General features: G+C 40.7%; 1 protein-coding gene across 1 annotated transcript in view; it reads right to left on the bottom strand.

The window, feature by feature from the left end:
• SPATS2 (spermatogenesis associated serine rich 2) overlaps positions 1-20,452 on the bottom strand; it is a 1,115,118-nt gene that overhangs the window by 622,752 nt on the left and 471,914 nt on the right. The window contains exon 5 of the mRNA XM_044083679.1: positions 18,332-18,381. Coding sequence (XP_043939614.1) covers positions 18,332-18,381 — 50 coding nt within the window. The remainder of the gene's footprint in view (positions 1-18,331; positions 18,382-20,452) is intronic.

Below are 20,452 nucleotides of genomic sequence, written 5' to 3'. Positions count from 1 at the left end.
CAAAGCCAGATGTTCAGTGTAAACGTCCCATTAGATTTCCAGACATTGTAAACCTTTGTGGAAAGCAGACAGCTATATGGACTGTCCTACAGATAAACAATGTTAAAGACCAAAAGCTGCATTGTGAAAAACATTTCTGAATATGTAAAAAGAAAAAAAAAAACATGATTGCGATATAAACAGCCAATAAAATGTATAATTTTAACACTGATTTCCTGCAAAATACATGCAAGCCACATCTCCACCTCTATTAAAAGTTTTAAAAGGGGGAATGCAGCACATGTTATGAGCTAGCTACAGCCATTGGCATTTCATGCTGTACACAAGTTCTGCATAATTTAAATATCAACCTTGGGAATACTGCACCACACTTCTCATGTGTGTGTTACATGACATCACAGCGAGTGCTTAATGTTAGGCTGGCAGATGTGTAGTTTCTTTATTCCAAAACACAGGGAAAGCAGCAGATGCACTTAATTCTAGCAGGCTGCTACAACGCAAGTTTTAGGCATAAAGTAAAGCTGTGCAAATAAACTTACCAAAATGGTAGATGTTTGAATGATGACGGCTGCAGTAGCCTTAGCTATATGGGTTACATCTTGCCAAGGTTATAACCAGCCAGCAAGCTTCCAAAGCTTCAGGGCACCTTCCACATGCTCAAACTGTCAGGTAACTCAAGCTGAGCAGACTTGAAAGGACAATGCTAGGTACAACAAAAAATAATGTCCACATTCTGGCAAAAAAAAGCACACCAAAAAACAAGGAGATGGAGGGAATAAGAAAGCAGCTACTGCAGCAACGATCATTCAAACACCTAAAGGTTACTGTAAGTTTACTTAAACAACTGTACTATGGTAATCATATTGATCACTGCTGCACTAGCTTTAGCTATATGGGTAGATTACTATAGCAAACCACATTTGGAAGGTGGAAGAGTTGAGGAGTCCCTGGAAAATGGTCCTAACAAAGCCTGATCTCAACCTAGAGAAGGAATAGTACAGTTGTGTACACTTACCATAAATGTACATGTTCCGAGTGTATTCACTGTTGCAGTCATTACATTTGGGTAATCTGCTGGCAGGTTGCCCTCAGTCGGCCTGAATAACAAAGTCTTGGGTCCTGCGTTGGTTGCTGTCTCCTCTTCCATGACGTCAGGGGTATAAAACATGCAGCCAACGCCATTTTATTCAGTTTTTCTTGCCCCAGATGTCAGGTGCCCCCCAAATGGGGAGCAAAAATATGTACATATAAATAAACAACATATATATAAATGCACTTTTAGCAACATAAACTTTACCTTCATCTAAAAGCAAATACACCATAAAGGCTTTAGAATATAGTGAAGGAAAGAGAAGTTCTAGAAGAAAAAGGGGGATGGTGGGTGGGTAACCCGGACTGCAACAGTAAATACACTAACATCTACATTTATGGTAAGTGTACACAACTGTACTATGTTCTTCGTGTTTCACTGTTGCAGTCATTACATTTGGGTAGAATCCCAAAGCTATGGATGGGAGGATGGAACTAAACAGCATTAGGTGCGGCTATAAGGCCCTGCAGAACTGCAGTGGCAAAGCCTGCCCTACACTTAGAGAAGAGAGGCAAAAGATAATGCTTTGTAAAAGTATGAACAGAGCTCCAAGTAGCAGCTTCTAAAATGCCTTTGGTTGGAACTCCTCTGAGAAAGGCTGCTGAGGTAGAGGGAGCCCTGGTGGAATGTGACCCGATTCCCTTGGGTACTGGTTTACCATGATGCAAGTAGCAGAAACGAATGCAGTGGCTTACCCACTTAGAAATAGTCTGCTTTGATATAGCCTTCCCCTCTGATCCTGCAGCAAATGCCACCAGTAGTTGCTCAGACTTTCTTAGAGATTTGGTCCTGTTTAAGTAGAATCTTAGTTGTCTGTGTATGTCCAATGAATGCAGAATCCACTCCCCCTTGTTCTGAGGATTTGGGTAAAATGTTGGCAGGTGAATAGTTTTGGTTAAGAGCCACACTGGATACCACCTTAGGCATAAAGGAAGGATTTGGTCCTGAGGGACACCCTGTCCGGGTAAAATGTAATAGAAGGCTCCACAGCCATGAGGGCCTGTAGTTCTGAAACCCTTCTTGCTGAAGTGATTGCCAAAAGGAAAGCGGTTTTCCAAAATAAAAAGTTTATATTTGCAGTAGCTGCTGGTTCAAAAGGAGGCAGGGTGAGTTTTTCCAGCACAAAATTGAGGTCCCATGTTGGTGATCTTCTGGGAGGTCTTAAATTTTTGGCCTCTCTAAGATACTGTTTTAGCAGAGGATGAGAAAAGATGGGAGGCTCCGTGTTGTAATGAGCAGAGATGGCAGAGGTATGGATTTTTATTGAAGAAAAAGATAGGCCCTCGTCAAGCATCTCAGTCAAGTATTGTAAAATCTGAGGAATATTTGGTTTTGCTATGTCCGTTCCTTGTGCTTGGTTCCAAGCACAGAATCTCTTCCATTTATCAGCATAAGATTTTCTAGTACTAGGCTTTCTGGCTTCCAAAATGACATCCATCACAGACTTGCTGAGAGGTGTTTGAATAATTTCATGATCAGCCATGTTGCCAGGTTCAGAGTTTGGAGCTGAGTGTGCAGAATTTGATTGCTCTGCTGAGACAGTAGATGAGGTATTTGAGGCAAGTACCAAGGAGGGAGTTGAGACATATTCCTTAGAATTGGGTACCAGTGCTGGCGAGGCCAGTCCAGGGCAATTAGGATCATTTTTGTTTTTTTTGTTTCTGACCTTTAGTAAGACCTTGGGGAGAAGAGGCAGAGAAGGAAAGGCGTAGACTGACAGGTTTTTCCAACTGAAGGATAGGGCATCCACTTTCCATGACTGTCTGTGATAATTCCTTGTGCAGAATTTGTCCAGTTGATAATTTTGGGGAAAGGCAAACAGATCTATGTCTGGGCTCCCCCATTTCTGTGTTATCATACTGAAGACTTGTGGATCCAGTTTTCACTCATGAGGGTCCATAAGATTTCTGCTTAGGTCGTCTGCCAGAGTATTTTGTTTTCCTGGCAGGAATTCAGCTTGAAGATGTACTTGGTAAGTCAAGGCTGTGTCCCACAATACCATGGCTAGTCTGCAAAGGGGGTAGGAATGTGTACCCCCCTGCTTGTTTATGTAGCACATAACTGTGGTGTTGTCCGTCTTTATCAGTAGTTGTCCTGGATGAAGTAAGCCCTTGAAGGCTGTCAGGGCATTCTGAACAGCTAGCATCTCTTTCTGGTTGATATGCAGATGCATTTGTTTTGGGCTCCATATGCCCTGAATGCATCTCCCCGCCAGGTGGGCCCCCAAGCACAGTTTGATGCATCTGTAGTTAGGGTTTGGGTGGCAGGGGGTAGAGTGAAAGACCATCCCTTGTTCTGATGACATTTCTCTGCCCACCAAAGAAACTCTTGTTGTAGGCAGGGAATGAGAGGAATCATTGTTTCCAGACTGTGTGCATGTTGACTCCATAAACTTTTTAGATACCATTGAAATTTTCTCATATGCGGTCTTGCATATGGAATTAGTAGAATGCAGGATGCCATGAACCCTAAAGCCTGTAGAATTTGTCTTGCAGATAACTGGGTTTTTGTTGCCATCTGTTTGAAGTATATAGTCAGTTGCGTTTGTTTGTCTGGTGTAAGGTAAGCCATCTGGGCAGTTGTATTAAAGCTTGCACCCAGGAATGTAATTTTTTGAGAGGGTATCAGTTGTGATTTCTTTTCGTTTATTGTGTACCCTAGGCATGTTAGAAGCCTTTTTACAAATGCCAGAGTTGAAAAAGAATGTCCTTGTTTTCTGCTTGAATGAGACAATCGTCCAAGTAAGGATAGATTTGTATGCTTCTTTGTCTGCAGAATGCAATTACTGGTGCCACTTTGTAAAGACCGTGGGCGCAGAAGATAAGCCAAAGGGCAGTGCAGAGAATTGGTAATGCATAAAACCTGCCTTGAAGCAGAGGTATCTTCTGCACGATTCCCTTACTGGGATATGCAGGTATGCCTCCTTTAAGTCTGGAGTCGCTAACCAAGTGTTCTTACCCAGCATGGGCAGTAGCTGTTGTAAAGTCAGCATTTTGAATTTTGGGATGTCCAAGAAAATGTTCAAAATCGATAAGTCCAGTATTGGACACCAGGCATCGTCTTTTCTGGGTACCAGGAACAGTCTTGAATAAAACCCTTGTCCTTTTTCCTGTTATGGTACTGGCTGAAAAGCCCCCATATCCATGAGGGACGTAACTTGTTTCTGAGCCTCTGCCCATTGATTTTCTGGCAGATCTGGCCAACCGTTTGGAATTGGAAAAATATGGAAAAGAAATCTGTACCCCTGGGATGCTATGTTTAATACCCACTTGTCCTGGGTAATTAAATGCCAATTTTGAGCATGAAGTGCTAATTTTCCCCCCAAGGGGGCTGCCAAAAGATAAGTGCTTGGTGATGGTAGATGGAAGTCATTGAGACTGCTTACTGTAGGGTTGTGCTTTGTTTCCTCCAGATTTGGGGGTAGAGGCACCCCAATGCTTTGACCTGTAAGAACCCTGTGATTGGTATCTAGAGCCTTTTGAGCGCCTGAATTTGCCTTGTGAGGCTCTGTTGGACACAGGAAAGGACCAATTTTTAGTAGGCCAGTGCCTACTGAATCTGGGTGGCTACACTTGTAAGAAATCTTTTACAGTTTGCATAGATTTAGCTTTGTCCTCCATTTTCTTTAAAATCTCTTCTGCCTTATTACCAAACTATCATGCTGTAAATGTGCATCCAACAATTTAGCCTTAACATGATCAGGCAGATTTTGCTCCTTGAGCCAGACATGCCTTCTAAATCACAGATCCAGTAACTGCGGCCCTGCAAGAGGCATCCAAGGAATCAAAACCACATTGCAAAGTATGCTTTCCAACCTGTTCTGCTGCATGCAATAATTCCTGTAAGTCTTTATTTTCCACACAATCAGAAATCAACATCATTTTCTGTTTCAATAAGCCCATAACATGCTGTTGATATTTAAGCATATGAAACTGGCAGTTTAAGGCCCTTAATTGCCAAGGTTGCAGACGTATAAACCTTCTTTCCCCATCTATCCAGCGCCCTGGAATCTCCATCAGAGGGGGTAGAATTTTTGGCTGTAGAGGCCGTTACACCTTTGGGACCCTGTGAGATAGTTTCAGGATCAGCAGCAGGATTTTTGAATAAAAATTTGTGGGAGTCAGGAACCCTGTAATATCTGTCTGGTTTACTAGGAGCAGGAGGTAGGGAATCAGGAGCCATGCTTGATTCTGAAAACACATCATCAACGATGTCTAATACAGGAGATATAGCCAAAGACCTATGCTGAGCAAGAAGAAGGAAATTCCTCAGCCTCTTTTTTGATTCAGAGAAATCCTGACTCTCCCAATGAAAATGTTCCCTTAAAGTATGCAAGGTTTCTCCAAAAGAATAATCCTCAGGAGGAGATGCAGATGGAATAGATTCTTCTGCATCTGATACCTCATAGGGTGGTATAGAAAATTCCTGATCAGAAGAGGAATCAGAAGAAATAGAAACCTGATCTGAAGATTCATAATCAGTGTCTTGCCCAGGCCTCTTAGTGGGGGGGGGGGACCCCTGATCAAGGTAATTAAGTCCTCAGCCATTTTGATCATCTGTTTTTTAGGCATAGGGGCCTGAGCATGTGGCTCATGCGTCATTTTTTTAGACTTAGAAGTTGTTTTTGAAGCTGGCGTCTGTTTTATATAGAAATGCCGAGGCCTGAAATCACCCTCAGAAGCCAGTGCCTACTCAGCGGCTCCGGACCCATCTGAGGGAGAGACATCCGCGAGTACAATACTCTGAGAATCTCATGGCATACCGGACTCTGCATGGGTCTCGGTAGAGGCCTGCGACTCAAAAGTAGCGGGCATCATGGGCTGCGAAAGCACCTCACTGAGTACCGGCGACTGGCTTAGAAGTTTTGTTGGTTTTGGACCTCAACGGTCCGTCTCTGACTTTGCGTTTTTTGTGAACTCCGGTAGTTGGATTGCTAATCCGACGACATTTTAGGTTAATTAAATTTGGATCCAAAATATTTTGAAGCAAAAATATACAGACGCTTAATAGTGCATTGGTTAAATCTAGCACAAAACCAACAGCAAGGCACGTTATGATCTGGGCCTAGGCAAGGAATACAGTACAAATGAAAATCCTTATGAGGTATTTGCTTCCCACAAGTAATACAATTATTAACTTTTACTAACATCGGTAAGGAGCAAGAAAAAGTTTCCCCAACGGGGTACTTAGCTTTAATTGAAGACTTTGGTTCTGAAACTTGAATGCGAAAATTTCAGGAGTCGGCCGACCGGCACTTGCGAACTGTTTCTGGTTTGAGCACCGCGCAGTAAGAAAGACTGAATAAAATGGCGTCAGCTGCATGTTTTATACCCCTGACGACCTGACGTCATGGAAGAGGAGACGGCAACCAACGCAAGACCCACGACTTTGATATTCAGGCCAATTGAGGGCAACCTGCCAGCAGATTACCCAAATGTAATGACTGCAACAGTGAAACACGAAGAACATTGAGCTTAGTATTTTATAAAAGTACAGGACCAAGTAGCAGATTCTAGAATACTTCTAGAATCCAACTCTTTCCAAAAGTCATAGAAGCCAAGGCCCTGGCAGAATAGTCCTTGACCCTGTCTGGAATGGATTTATTATGGTGAGTATTGCAAAAGGTAATAGCCTTAGACAACCACTTTGAAACAGTCTGGTAGACATAGGTTGCCCCTTTTTCTTACCTTCACAAGAAATGAGCAACTGATCAGAAAGATTTGGTTCTGACAAGATAATAACAGAGTTGTTTGTGGGCATCCAAGATATGGAACATATCCTTTTCTCCCTCATTTTTACATTCAGGAAAGAAAAAAATGGAGATGGACAGTTTGACCTGGATACCACTTAAGGCACAAAATGAGATTTAGTTCTTAAAGAAACCCTGTCTGTATGGAAATGGTAGCAGGCTTTCTTGTCTCCACTTGCACCTGCTGCACATCCTCAGTAAACAGGTGCCTAAAAGGAATTAAAGCCTTAGCATCCAGGCAGTCAAATGAAGTTGACTGATGCTGAAGTGCATCAAACTCCCCTGTTCTTGTGCAAGGAGATCCAGTTTATGAGGAAAGTTGTGGAAACTGCCCCAGCCATTTCCAAAAGAAGGTAGAACCATGGTTGCCTGGACCAGAAGGGAGTCACCAAAATGATCATGGGAGATGCCTTGTGAATCTTCAGAAATACCCTGGATATTAGTGGAAAGGGTGGAAAAGCATACTGTAACATTCCTGTCCAAGGAAAAGACCTCGATCTTCCAAGGCTTCTTGCATGGAGTCCTGGTACATAATCTTGCCAGTTGATTGTTCAGAGAGGAAACAAAGAGGTCTACCTAAGGAACTCCCCACAGATGGGTCGAATCTTGGGAAGACCTCTTGATCTATTTTCCATTTGTAACGGCCTGCTCTGGTCCTGCTCAGACTGTCTGTCACACAGTTTTGCTCTGATGGAATGTAGGATGCCTGTAGGGCAAGATTGTGCTATGAAGCTATACATGGCTATCCTGCAAAGGGGATATGACCTGGTTCCCCCTTGCTTGTTGATGTACTATATGACTGTGGTATTGTCTGTAACCACCTGAAAAGGTCTCGGAGATCAAAAATGGTTCAGAGTTGAGTGTTTTGACCAGGGAAAGCATCTCCTTGATATTTATCTACCTGCATTAGTCCTTGGTGTCCCATACCCCCCTGCAGTTTTATCCTCCTGAAAGCAGCTTTCCAACCAAAGTCAGATGCATCTGTGGTGACTGAAAAGGGGAAGACCTGGATTTAAGGATATCTGTTGTCTCCACCAAAGGATTTCTCTTCTAACAAACCACAGCACTGGGATTTGAAAAGATGAAAGGTACTGGTGTTGGGACCAAAGATATTTCAGATACCATATATCTTTCTCATGTAGAGTCTTGCCAGGGGTATCATGAGAATCATAAATGCCATGAGACCCAAAATCCTGACATATCCCCTCTCAGTGAATAAATCAGAGGAGAAAACCTTAGAAATAGATCTAGATATATAGCTATTTTTTTCCTACGGAAGAAAAGCTATTTGAATTGAGGTGTCTACTTGACATTTCAGGAACAAATCCTGTGTGAAGGAATCAAGAAAGACTTTTGAATGTTCTCTTGGAATTGCAGCTTGTGTACAAGGTTTCTCACTCAAAAAAGAGATTTCAGACATTCTTAAAAAAGACTGCAAAGATTAGCGAGTAGTCTAAATACTGAAAAATCTGAATACCCTGTAGCCTGTAATGAGATGCATATAACTGGAGATGGACACTTTTTGAACGCTCCTAGTGCAGTGGATAGTCAAAACAGTTAAGGCAGAGAATGGATAATGTGATCCAGACACACAAAACTTTAAGAAATGTCTGGATGAATAGGGATGTGATAAGCATCTAAGTCTAATGTTACCAGGAAACCTGAAAGAGGAAGAAGGGATAACATCATTTTGAATTTGGGCACGATCACAAACAGGTGTGGGAAAGATTGATCCAGAACAGGTCTTCAAGCACTCTTCTTTGGTACTAGGAACATTCTTGAATAAAACTTTTCCATCTGAGAAAGAGGAACCGGTTCTATCACTCCTCGAAACAGCATGTGATGAAAAAACAGTAGAAACAAAGTACTGGAGGACGAGGAATGAGCCCCTGAAAAGGAGGAATTTCCTCCCAATGCCATTCGTAACCTTGAATGATTTTCAGGATCCATTTGCCTGAAACTATCTGTTGACAAAGAGAGAAGTGGAGATTTAGACTTTCTGGAAGAAATAGGGTCCAGGGTGGGACAGGGTTGCAAAGACTCTAACAGTCATTCAGACTTGTTGGACTGTCCTCGATTTTGAGAGGTACGAGCCTTTTTTAGAACCGCTTGTCATTCTAAACATCTGTTTACCTGCACTTGTTGAGATGGTTTATTCTGGTTTTACCAAAACTGAATGAGAAAATAGAAAATTACTTTGAAAATTTGGATGAGGGTTGAAACTTCTTAGAGATTTGCTGGATCAGCTTGCCCCTTTCACACTTTTTGATCACCACTTTAGCAGAAGGGCCAAGCACTTGATCTCTATCCAAGGGTGAATTTAAAATCTCATTTTTAAGATCTGGGAGGTTTTGAGAATGCAACCATGCAAACCTTCTCAAAACAGTACCACTGGCCATACACCTGGAAGTAATAACAGTCATGCACACACTGCAAACAATGAGTAATGATCTGTGCAATAGAAGAAACTAAGGTATTTAAGGCAGATTTATCCTCAAAAGAAAAAAACTACAAATAGAACATTCCACTTACTTTCACAATTAGTAAGAAGAAACTAACATATTAGCCTGACGATTCAAAATTCTGAAAATCAAAGTTGCAGAAGTATACACTTTTTTACCATATAAAAAAAATTCCCATTCTTATCAGAAAGTGTGAGATTGGGATTGATGTAGTGCTTAGAAGCAATGGGAGCAACTGGAGTTATAGCTGCTGGGTCAGGTTTGTGAATAGTGTAAGAAAATTTAAAAGACTGATTAAGTTTATATGTTGTATCTTTCTAGGGATAGTTGGCTGACTAAAAAAATTGCAGACAGTAATACACGCATCCTCTAAAGCAGACAGACCAGGAGGAATGGGTGTAGGATCTAGAAAATCCTTGTGTAACAACTCATAGTATTTTTCGAGGTACTGAGAAACCTCAATGCTACCCTACTGAAAACACTGGCACATGCTAGCAGTGGTCTCAGAGAAAGAGAAACCCTGACCGGGAGAAATAGAAACTGAGCTCTCTTTTGAGTCTGAATCAGAAACCTGGAAAAAAATGCCTATCTATCCCTGCATCTTCCTGTTTAAGATTCAAAATTTGAAATACCTTCAGGAAAAGAGGAAAGTCTCTTTTTCCCAGAAACTACTTTACAAGAGGGATCAATAACCTGAATTAAATCCTGTGCCAGACCCAGTAAACTACTCCAGCTGTTATATCCTTGGCAGAATATAAACAAAAGTTATGTACTCACCATAATGATAGATCTGTGTTATTTTCATGCTTTCTCAATTGATGGGCCTCAGATTCAGCTTGGCCGTTTTCACTTGATTCACGGATCCAACTCTAGAGCTCCTGCCTAACCCATAATGTCCCACCACCCTAACAAGCCTCAGATTAAGTTTGTTGCCCCTAGAAACAGTCTATTCTATACAGAACCAATTAAGAAACATCAGAGATAAAAGTGGAACTCAAACAAGAAACGATAGGATCTCATGAAATATTCATTAGGTGTCCTCCAGAAAGAAAGGAAAGGAGGTTAGGAGGGTGAGAAATTGAGAAAGAATGAAAATGGACAACATAGATCTATCAAGGGGAGTACACAACTTCTTTATCTGATGTTATCATTTTCATTCGTTCGTCAAATGATGGAACAGAGTCCCCAGCTGGATGAACCCTGGGTAGTCCTCATGGAAGGATATTTCTGAGTACTGCAGAGCCAAAAGCAGCCTTGTTCCTAGAAATCAAATCCAATTTGTAAAGAACAATAAAAGTATGAGTAGTGGACTAAGTGGCAGCTGTACAAATGTTACTTATCAAAGCTTTCGACCAAAAGGCTGAAGAGGTTGCCACAGCTCTCTCTGAATGCACTCTTGGTGGCTTAGGCAAAGTCAGACTTCTCTGTTTACAGACAAAGGATATGAAACCAGTCAATGATTTCACTAAAGTCACCTTGGAAACCTGCCGTGCCCAAGCTGTTATGAGAAAAGGGGAAAAAATGGACAGATTTTCTGAAATCTTTGGTTTGATGAAGACAGAAATAAAACTGCCTGTGCATGTCCAACAGATGCAGTATGTAATCACCTTAATTGGAAAATTGTAGGAAGAAAACTGGAATATTAATATCCTGGATTAATGCTAGACTCAGAAGCCACCTTAGATAAAATGGATGGGTTAATACGTAAAGACATCCTTATCCTTATGAAAGATTATGTAAGGAGACTTGGAAGAAAGGGCCTGGAGCTCAGACACTCCCCTAGCTGATGGAATGGCAACTAGGAAAAAGGTCTTCCGGGACAACATTTTTAGATCTGACTTGGGAGAAGGTTCAAATTGGACTTTGGGTTAAACTTTGAAAATAGAAAGACAAGTCCCAAGGAGGAGGAGTAGGGTCCTTGGGGGGGCAAAGTAAAAAGATGCACTTCAGAATGGCTTTTTCTAAGTTGTGCAAAATCTAAGAAGTGTGATTTTTGCTGGAAAGAAAATCAGAAATGGGAGTCAGCTGGACTTTGATAGTAGAGAAGTCAGCCCCCTCTTTGAAGAGGGATGCTAAAATATCTAGGACTGCGGACAGTTAGGCATTAAAAGGATCCAAATCTCTATGAAGGGCCCAAATAAAAATGTCTTGCATTTACTTCTGTAGACCTTCCTAGTAGAAGCCTTTTAAGAGGACAAAAGTATATGTTAGACCGGGAAGGAAAACCCGGGCCGTCTAGCCATCATTGAAACTGGAAAAAACGTGGTTAACCTGAAGCCTGTTATGTACAGATGAGCTACCGCTGTCAAATGAGACAGGAGTGAGGACACAGAAAAGGAAACCATCTTTGATGAGGCAAAAAGGGTGCAATGAGGATAACTGTGTAGGCTTTCTGTAGAAACATAGGGAGTACAGGTAATGGGGATGAGCACAGAAGAGGCCAGGGGCCCCCAGAGGGAGGATCAGGCCAAATAACACATTGCACTTGTTGAGGGGGAAGCAAAGAGATTGCATCATGGCTTACCCCATTCAAGCAAAATTCTTTCCGCCACTTTGACATTAAGTGACCACTCATGAGGCATCAGAATGGACCTGCTTAGTTTGTTTGCAAGCACACTGGATTTCCCAGATATATGTGTTGCAATGCGAAAAGTGACCAGAACAGATCGCCCATTACCACATTCTCATTGCCTCTTGACAAAGAGGATAAGACCCGGTTTCCCCTGTTTGTTGATGTACCACACCACAGACATTGTCTGACTGAACTGCAGCTGTCTCAGAGGGGAGATCATCTTGAAAGGCATGCAACGCTAGAAGGATGGCTCTCATCTCCAGGACATTGACATTGGAATTGGCCTCTTTAGGGACCACGTACCTGGGACTGTCCTTCCCAAGAAATGCCTCATTACCAAGATGGGAGGCATCTGCGGTTACTGTGGTTACTGGGAGAGGTACAATAAAAGGATGGCACCGAGAAATTTTGTTTGAACAGATCTACCAAAGGTGTTCCTTACAAACCTATGTTAATTCTGACTGGAGCATACAAGGGTTGTTGAAGAACAGACCACTGAACTAATAGAGTCCACTGTAGAATCCGCATATATCTGTCCAGTGGAAGTAGTTATCGCGCCTGCCAAGGGTTGCTAGATTAGTCGTGCTGGAGGGGAAGAATGCAAAATCACTTTCATTACCTAGGATCTGAGGATGTCTACTGTTGCTGGAGGAAGAAACGCCATCTGATGGAGTGTGTCTAGATGAGCACATATGAACTCCAGGTTCTATGTAGGAGTGAGCTGTGACTTCTTATAGTTAACTGTGGTGCACAGATGGTGACAACTGGTGCAAGTAGTCCCTTGCTTGTAGATGTAGATGCTTGGTTGGAGCAGTTAGGAACCAGTCATCTAGATACAGGAAATCCTGAATCCTAGCAGTCTTGGGTGAGCTGCAACCACCATTATGCATTTGGTGAACACTCTGGGAGCTGTGGTAAGACCAAGGGGCAGTACTCTGAACTGTAGATGATAGTCTCCCAGCCGGAAGCAAAGATATCTTCTGGAGTGCCTGTTCATTTTTATGCGATAGTACACATCCTGAAGAGCTATTCAACGCATCCAATTGTCCATTACCAACAGCGGCAAAACAGACTGAACCAGGACCATCTGGAATTTTTAATATTTATTGTACTGGTTTAATTTGCTGAGATGCAGAATGGGTCTCCCTGTCTTTTTTTCGTCACTAAAAAGAATTAAGTCATGGATCCTCTCTTGTCTGGGGAGAATTTTTGGAGGATTCTTTTTAATAGCAAGCTTTCTTATTTCCAGAGTTGCTGCCTCCCTTTGACTGGGTGGAACACTGGGGATTTCATAATTGTTATGGGAGAAATTTGGGAAAATGGTATGAAATAACCACCGGATATGACCCCTCTGCACCCAAGTATCTGTTGTAATGGACACTCAGGCTTCTAGTTGCAGAGACAAGTGTCAGACTATCTCTAGAGGAAAGCAGTCATGCAACCTTTCAGGAGCACAGATAGGGTTTGTCTGAAAAGGAATCCCTGAAACCCTGGTTTTGCAGACCACCTCTGCTGTAAGGATGGCGCCTTCCACTAGAGTCACCCCCTCTGCCTTTGGGAGAACCATCTCAAGAGTCTTGGAAAGGACCTTGGGACTTACAAAACCGCATTTTCGTACCTCCTCACTGATTTTACAAAAAGGGTCTCTGAGAAGTAGAGAAACAATCTCAATGTCATACAAGGTCGGTCTTTCTTGTTCTCTTCTGGAGAGCACTACCTTCACCTTCGGGTTGAACAAAGATCATCCATCAAAAGGAGAACTGATGAACGAAGACTTGAAGAGTTCTGCAAAATCACATGTGCATACCCAGGCATGTCTTCTGATGGCTATGCCCAAACCCACCTCCCTTAAGGTTCCCTCTGTAGCATGGGAAATCAGTCTAACATCTATTGTGTCCATGAGTTCGAAATGTGGCCAGTTGTGAAGAAACCTTATTCTGGTCCTCCACAGACATGGACCTGGAAAGAGATTTGGAAAGCTCCTTTGTCAAATCTCTTTGCAACTTGGTAAAGTGTGCCAAACAATTCAAAGACCACACAGCAAAGGTTGCTGAGGTGTAGATGCGCTTTCCAAATCTGTCCAAAGCCCTAGACTCCCTGTTAGGGGGAAGGGCAGATGTGCTCTACTGTACAAGCTCTTTCTTGGCGGCTGATGCTAAAACCATGGCCTCTACTGGGACCCCCTTGCTCCAGAGTGCTCTGTCCTTTGGGGGAGTTAAAAATCTATCTAGTTGCCCAAGGACTGGCTCCACAGTTTCTGTTTCCTTCCATGCATGATGTGAACTAAGATCTATTAGATAATCAGCCAGAGGGGTCACCCAAAACATGGCTGGGCCAGACTTGAAGCCCACTAGAAACACAGACTCCTCCTGGGAAAGGGGGTTGGAAGACCATTTATCTTTGTTGCGTTAGAAGCTCCAGTATTTCCCCAAAGGAGACATCCTCAGGTTGAGATCTGGGGGACCCTTTGCCCTCATCGAAGTCAGTGTCCTCAGTGAAAGACTGCTTAGGGGAATCCAAGCGTCTCCTTTTACACATTCTCTTCCTAAAGACCTCATCAGTGGGATGGTCTGGTGAGGTATTGGTAGTGCCAGGGGTCTCTCCCAGGACTGACTGGAGGCTTGTTCAGGCAGGCTGTCCAAGTGCGAGGCTCAAAACTCATACCCGATGGTGGAACAGAAATAGGATGCAAAAGGGGCAAGGATGTCCTTTTTCTAGGCAGAGAGAAAGCCCTCTCCACTACCTCAAAGACAGAGGATCTAGAAGAAACAGAGACTGGAAGCACCAGAGCTGAAGACCCCTGTACCAATGAGCCCTGAACTCCCCCCGATCCCCATCTTGAGAAGGGAGTCAGACCAGAGATGTACAGTGCCAAAGCATCTAGTTACAAGGACAACTCCAATAACTTTGGAGTTGATCTCAACCCCTGGACCTCTTCTTAGGGTCCTTATCCTTTAAAGCCGATTCAGGCTTCCCCTTTTTGGAACCTCTTAGAAGGGAGCTTAAGCCCTAGTAGCCGCAGAAGAACAAGAAGAAGGCCTTTCAGTGCTAACTTATTTTTCTGATCACCAAGAATCCAGAAATTGAAATCGGCACAAATAGAACAACCCATTTCTAAATGGGCAGTGTGCAAACAGTAGACACATTCCTTGTGGGCATCAGCATAGGAAATCTTCTGCCCACTGAAGTGCATTTTCTTAAAACTGGTTGGGTTATCTGCCATGTCAAGTAAATAAAAGAGAAGGAAGAGGTTTAAATTCAAATACAGCAATTTTTTTTTTTTTTTTTTGCTACAGGACAGAATGCATCAACAATGGTACCAAGAAATACCCTCTAGAGGGTAGGAAAGAAAAAAATTATAGGAAAAGCAAAAGTACAAACAATGGTACTTTGTCCAGTACCCAAAGAATAGGTGAGCAGAATAATATAGAGCCAACACAATGTAAATGCAAAAGTACTTTTACACCTCCTTTACATCTTTAATTCTGCATTTGACTAATAATGATAAAACTGTGATTAAATCTGCTGATAAGGGTGGAGATATAGTTATAATGCATAGCGACTTTTACTTAGATCACATTTATGCTATGATAATCATCAGAACCCATCATCAGAATTTATCAGGAAATTGATAAACGAATGTGCAATGACATAATAAAACATGTCAAACTGACATGACATGATATGCTTATGCACGATCAAATAACTCTGGACATGTACAATTATTTCTATGTTAAGAATCCTACAATTCCATTTTATGGTATTCCTAAAATTCATAAATCTACTATTTCTCTGCCATTTAGACCCCCAGTATCAGCCCGAGGGTGGACTGCTGAACCTACATCTAAATATTTAGATCAGAAACTGAAAATAAGTTTAAAAGAAATTCCTGCAATAGTTAAAGATACCCTGGAATTTTTGAAGCAGCTTTGTAAATGGTCAGCATCTCATGACTGTAGTAAATGTCTTCTGATCAGTTTAGATGTAGATTCCCTACTTACAGTTACTCCAAATAGGGAAAGGATAGACATGGTTCATTCGCACCTACTTTCAGCAATGAACTTTGATAGGTCATCCATTAATACCATCTGTGAACTACTGGATATTGTACTAACAACATCTTGATATTTCAAAATAAGTTCTATAAACAATGTTGTGAGGTAGCTACAGGTATGCCAATGGCAAACACTTATGGTAATACTGTAATGCATAACTGGAAACAACGATTTATTCTTAATGCCGATTATAATCCATTTTTTCTGAATGTATTACTCTACCGTAGGTTTGTGGATGATCTCTTTCTTAAATGGGATGGGGACATTACCTTATTCAAATCTTTTTTTTTTTTTTTTTACATTTAGTTCTACTACAACTTTTTTTATGATTTAAGAGCCCCATAAAAGAGACCAATGTAGATTTCTTGGATATTCCTATATTTAAGGAACATTTAAGTACCTTAGGTATATTCCTCTATAAGAAGGAAATAAAACGTAATAGCTATTTGCACAGATCTAGCATGCATCCAGCCTTTATTTTTGATATCATCATGACAGGTTAAATGGCAATAATTTCATGTCTGAATACTGATGTTAATAATCTACACCAGCAGATGAATAATTTAACAAAAGATTTTAAAAACAGGTGTTATAAGGTTATCAGAATTCAGGATTTTAAAGAAGATATATTGTCCAAACAGGTTTCCTATTACAAACCTGTATTTTTAGCTCCACCAGGAAAACCTCCTGTTTCTATAGATAAATGTAAAATTAACAACTACAGATGCACATTAACCTATGATCAAGCTACAAACAAGATGCAAGGTATTTTGAGGAAATATTGGCTGATTAATGAACAGATTCCTGAACTTAACTATGGTACTTCATGTAAACTGTCATTTGGACATAAAAATGCACAATATTTAAAGAGTAGCTTATGGTATAAGGAACAGCCAAAAACAGCTAATAGAACTGCTGTTAACAAGAAAGGAACTTATAACTTGTATATACTGCTCACATATATGTGTTGATGATATTATAATACATCCTATTTCGCTGAAGCCTTTTAAACTGAAGACATCTGGAAACTGTAACAGTAAAAATGTGATTTATACAGCGAAATGTTAGGTATGTCCAGCCTACTATGCAGGCAAAACAAACAGGAAATTATGAGAGCGTATATGCAATCATATGTCAAACATGCAGGGAAAGTGCATACAAATGCTCTGTTTAAGCATATTAATTAATAGAGTGATGACAGGCATATCTTTATATTTTCTATTTTAAAAAATGTTTCAAATCCAATTAGAGGAAGTGACAGCTAAACTTACAGAAAAGTCAGAACTTAACTGGATATTGAGATTCCTAACCCACCAATCACCTGGGCTTAAAAGAACATTAAGTATTAAACCAGTCCTTAAGGAACTTCATAAAAGGATGTGAATATTTTGCATTACTGGCTATTATCATCCTTGATGCTATTGGACATAGACATTTTATCTTTCACCAATCAAGTTTAGTTAATTTTAACCAATCATCTAGCAGAGTAATTTTTTTAACCAATGAAATTTGATAACTGGTCTGTATTTAACTGTTTTTATTTTGTTTTCTGTGCCTGAAGAAGGGTTTATACGAAAGTAACCACTATTGCTAGCAGATGTGAGAGTTTTAACTTTGTGAGTCTGTTATTTTAATAAACTGAAGATACTCGTGTTTCGATGGATGCGTTTATTGTATTTTACTGTATTGCATTTTGTGTTAAGTAAATAAAGAAATTCAGCTACAGCAAAAGTTTTTTTTTTTTTTTGTTACAGGACAGACTGTACCAACAATGTATTGTCTAGAGGGTAGGAAAGAAAAAAATTATAGGAAAAGAAGCAAAAGTACCAACAATGGTACTTTGAGTACCCAAACAATAATAGGGTAGGAAAAGAAGTGCCTGACAGACAGAACTTGAAAACTATTCAGAAGTAATGGAGAGAGTGAAAGAAAGTTATAACGATTTAAAATAAGTAAACTTACAAATGTATAATACTGAAAAAAAAAAGTTTGAGTGTAAGATATCTACATCTGAGCAATAATGAGGCAAACAAGATCTGAGGTATGTTAGGTTAGTGGGGCATTATGGGTATGGGAGCAGCTCAGGAGCTGGATCCATGAATCTAGTGAAAGCAGCCAAGCCAGACCCGAGACCCAGGAGTTGAGGCATTAATGAAAATGATATCATCAGAGCCTATATAGCTAAGGCTAATGTAGTAGTGGTCAATATGAATATCTACATTTCTCCTGAACTTCAATTTCAACAGTGTTACTCTCAGCAGATTAAATGACTGCACACTTGCCATAATTAACCACATTATTCTAGCTCTGACTGAAGCAGATTTTAAGATCAATTCTTTGTAAAAGTGGTTTGTGACAGAATGTACACAAGTAATAGTCAATAAATACAGAAATGAAACTTGCCTTCTTTTTGCCTGTTATTGTCCATTCTTTCAGCACCTCATTAGCACTACCTGTAGTTAAAAAATACAGTTCATTACTACGTTAGAAGCAATAAAAAGCCACTTAACTACATGCAACAATTTTTATATTGTGTCAGTAAAAAGAAAAAGAAAATCACCAAATCTTTCAAAAAAGAAAGTTTGGTTACCCAAATATGTGCTAACAAATTCAACAAAAGCATTAAAAAATCTAAATCATGGAATCCCAACTGCATTCCCAAACTTGTGCTGAAATTTAGAATGGACAATTATTCAGAGAATAAACCATAACTAGTTCAGTTTTCGTTATTTTTTATTAGCTGTTTATTCTGTGCAGGAGTTGCATAATAAAAAAAAAAGTTATGTACTTACCATAATGATAGATCCATGTTGTCCAATTTTCATCTGGTTCAACATATGGGGTTGTTTGATCCAATTTCAGCACTGAATTTGAAGCTTCCATGTTTCTAGGGTTGTGACCCTTCCCCCTACCCATAGTTCCCTGAACCCCATCCTAATACCTCTAATACCCTTGACCATACAGATGAGACATATTTATGACCAACTATTAGAAAAACAGATAAACAGAAAGAAGAGACTGAGAAACAGACAAGACTGTTCACAGACAGGGTGTGACATGGCAACCACCCAATCATCTCGAAGCTATAAGTGTTAATTTGGAAAGGGGGCAAGCAGAAGGAAGGATGAAACAGAAGAAAATCAGACAGCATGAATCTAGCATTATGGTATAGATACCTTTCATATCCAATGTTGTCTATTTTCATCCAATTCAACATGTGGGACAGACTCTCAAACTGTCTTTCTGGGTGGTATCAAGGAAGGACATTCCTGATTATGGTAGAATCAAAAGAAGAGAGAGACCTGGATTGTATTTCCAGTTTACGAGTCACACATGTATGAACTGAGGACAAACTTGCTACTGCACAAATGTCAAAGGGCAGCCTCCTGGAGAAGGCTGTTGAAGTAGCTATTGCTCTTGCTGAATGAGCCTTTCGTTTGGATTGTAAATTTACACTCTTCTGCTATAAACAAAAGGAATGCAGTCTGATAACCATCTTAAGCGTGTAACTTTTGCAACAGCTCTACCAAGTTTTGGCTTTGAGAAATCAAGAAACAGATGAACAGACTTCCTGAATTGTTTTGTTCGATGAAGATAGACTGTGGGTTGGTGATGAACATCTAGCATTAACATGCATTCCCCTCTAAGAATTTGGGGAAGAACACTGGTAAATATATGTACTGACTTAAGTTGGTTTCAGATGCCATTTTGAAAGAATGCATTAGTCCTAAGAGAAAATCTGTTCTTATGGAAGATCAAATAGGGAGGTTTACATTAAGAGTGCTTGTAATTCTGAAATTTGTCTGCCTGAAGTAATCGCCACTAAGAAAATTGTTTTCCCAAGTAGATATTTAATATCTACCATGGCCACATGTTCGGGGGGGGGGGGGTGTCAGAGCTTGGAGCAAGATGGTAATATCCCACGGAGGGACTGGATCTCTAATGAGTGGATGGAACATAAAAACGTTCCTCTTACAAAGGCTCTTTAGATCTTCAAGGAGGCGACAGAAATGTCATTATGTCCAATATGAACATTTGAAATTGCTGCTATTTGAACTTTAGTAGTAGAATTACTAAAACATTTATGAAAAAAGTTCAGACGAGAATTCCAAGATGGAGGGGATGGGTGCAGAAAAAGGGTCCAAACCCTCGGCTACCACATAATCAGAAAATCTTTTCCATTTGTTGTGATATATCTTTTTTGTAGCAGGCTTCCGAGATGCTAATTTATTTATTTAACATTTGTAGACTGGGAAAGTCTGAATAGGACAGAGCATTTTCTATGGAGGCTCAGGGAGAAATGCTTCAGACACACTTCTTTGGAATGTAGGAGGAAACTGGAGTACCAGGAGGAAACCCACTCGAATGAAGCGAGGTCATGCAGACTCCACACGGAAGGCACCCTACCAAGAATAAAACCACAAGACCTCTTGCTGAGAGGCAACATTAACCTCTGCACCACCCAACTGTATTGGGAAGCCTGGCATCTCTGGCTAACAAAACTGGAAAAGCCAAGTAGTTAGC

The sequence above is a fragment of the Protopterus annectens genome, chromosome 9.part0 (assembly GCF_019279795.1).
Source record: "Protopterus annectens isolate FY-2018-M chromosome 9.part0, PAN1.0, whole genome shotgun sequence".
Taxonomy (NCBI): Eukaryota; Metazoa; Chordata; order Ceratodontiformes; family Protopteridae; genus Protopterus; species Protopterus annectens.
Note: the sequence above shows the minus strand (reverse complement) of the source record. Positions and strands in the feature narration are given on the sequence as shown.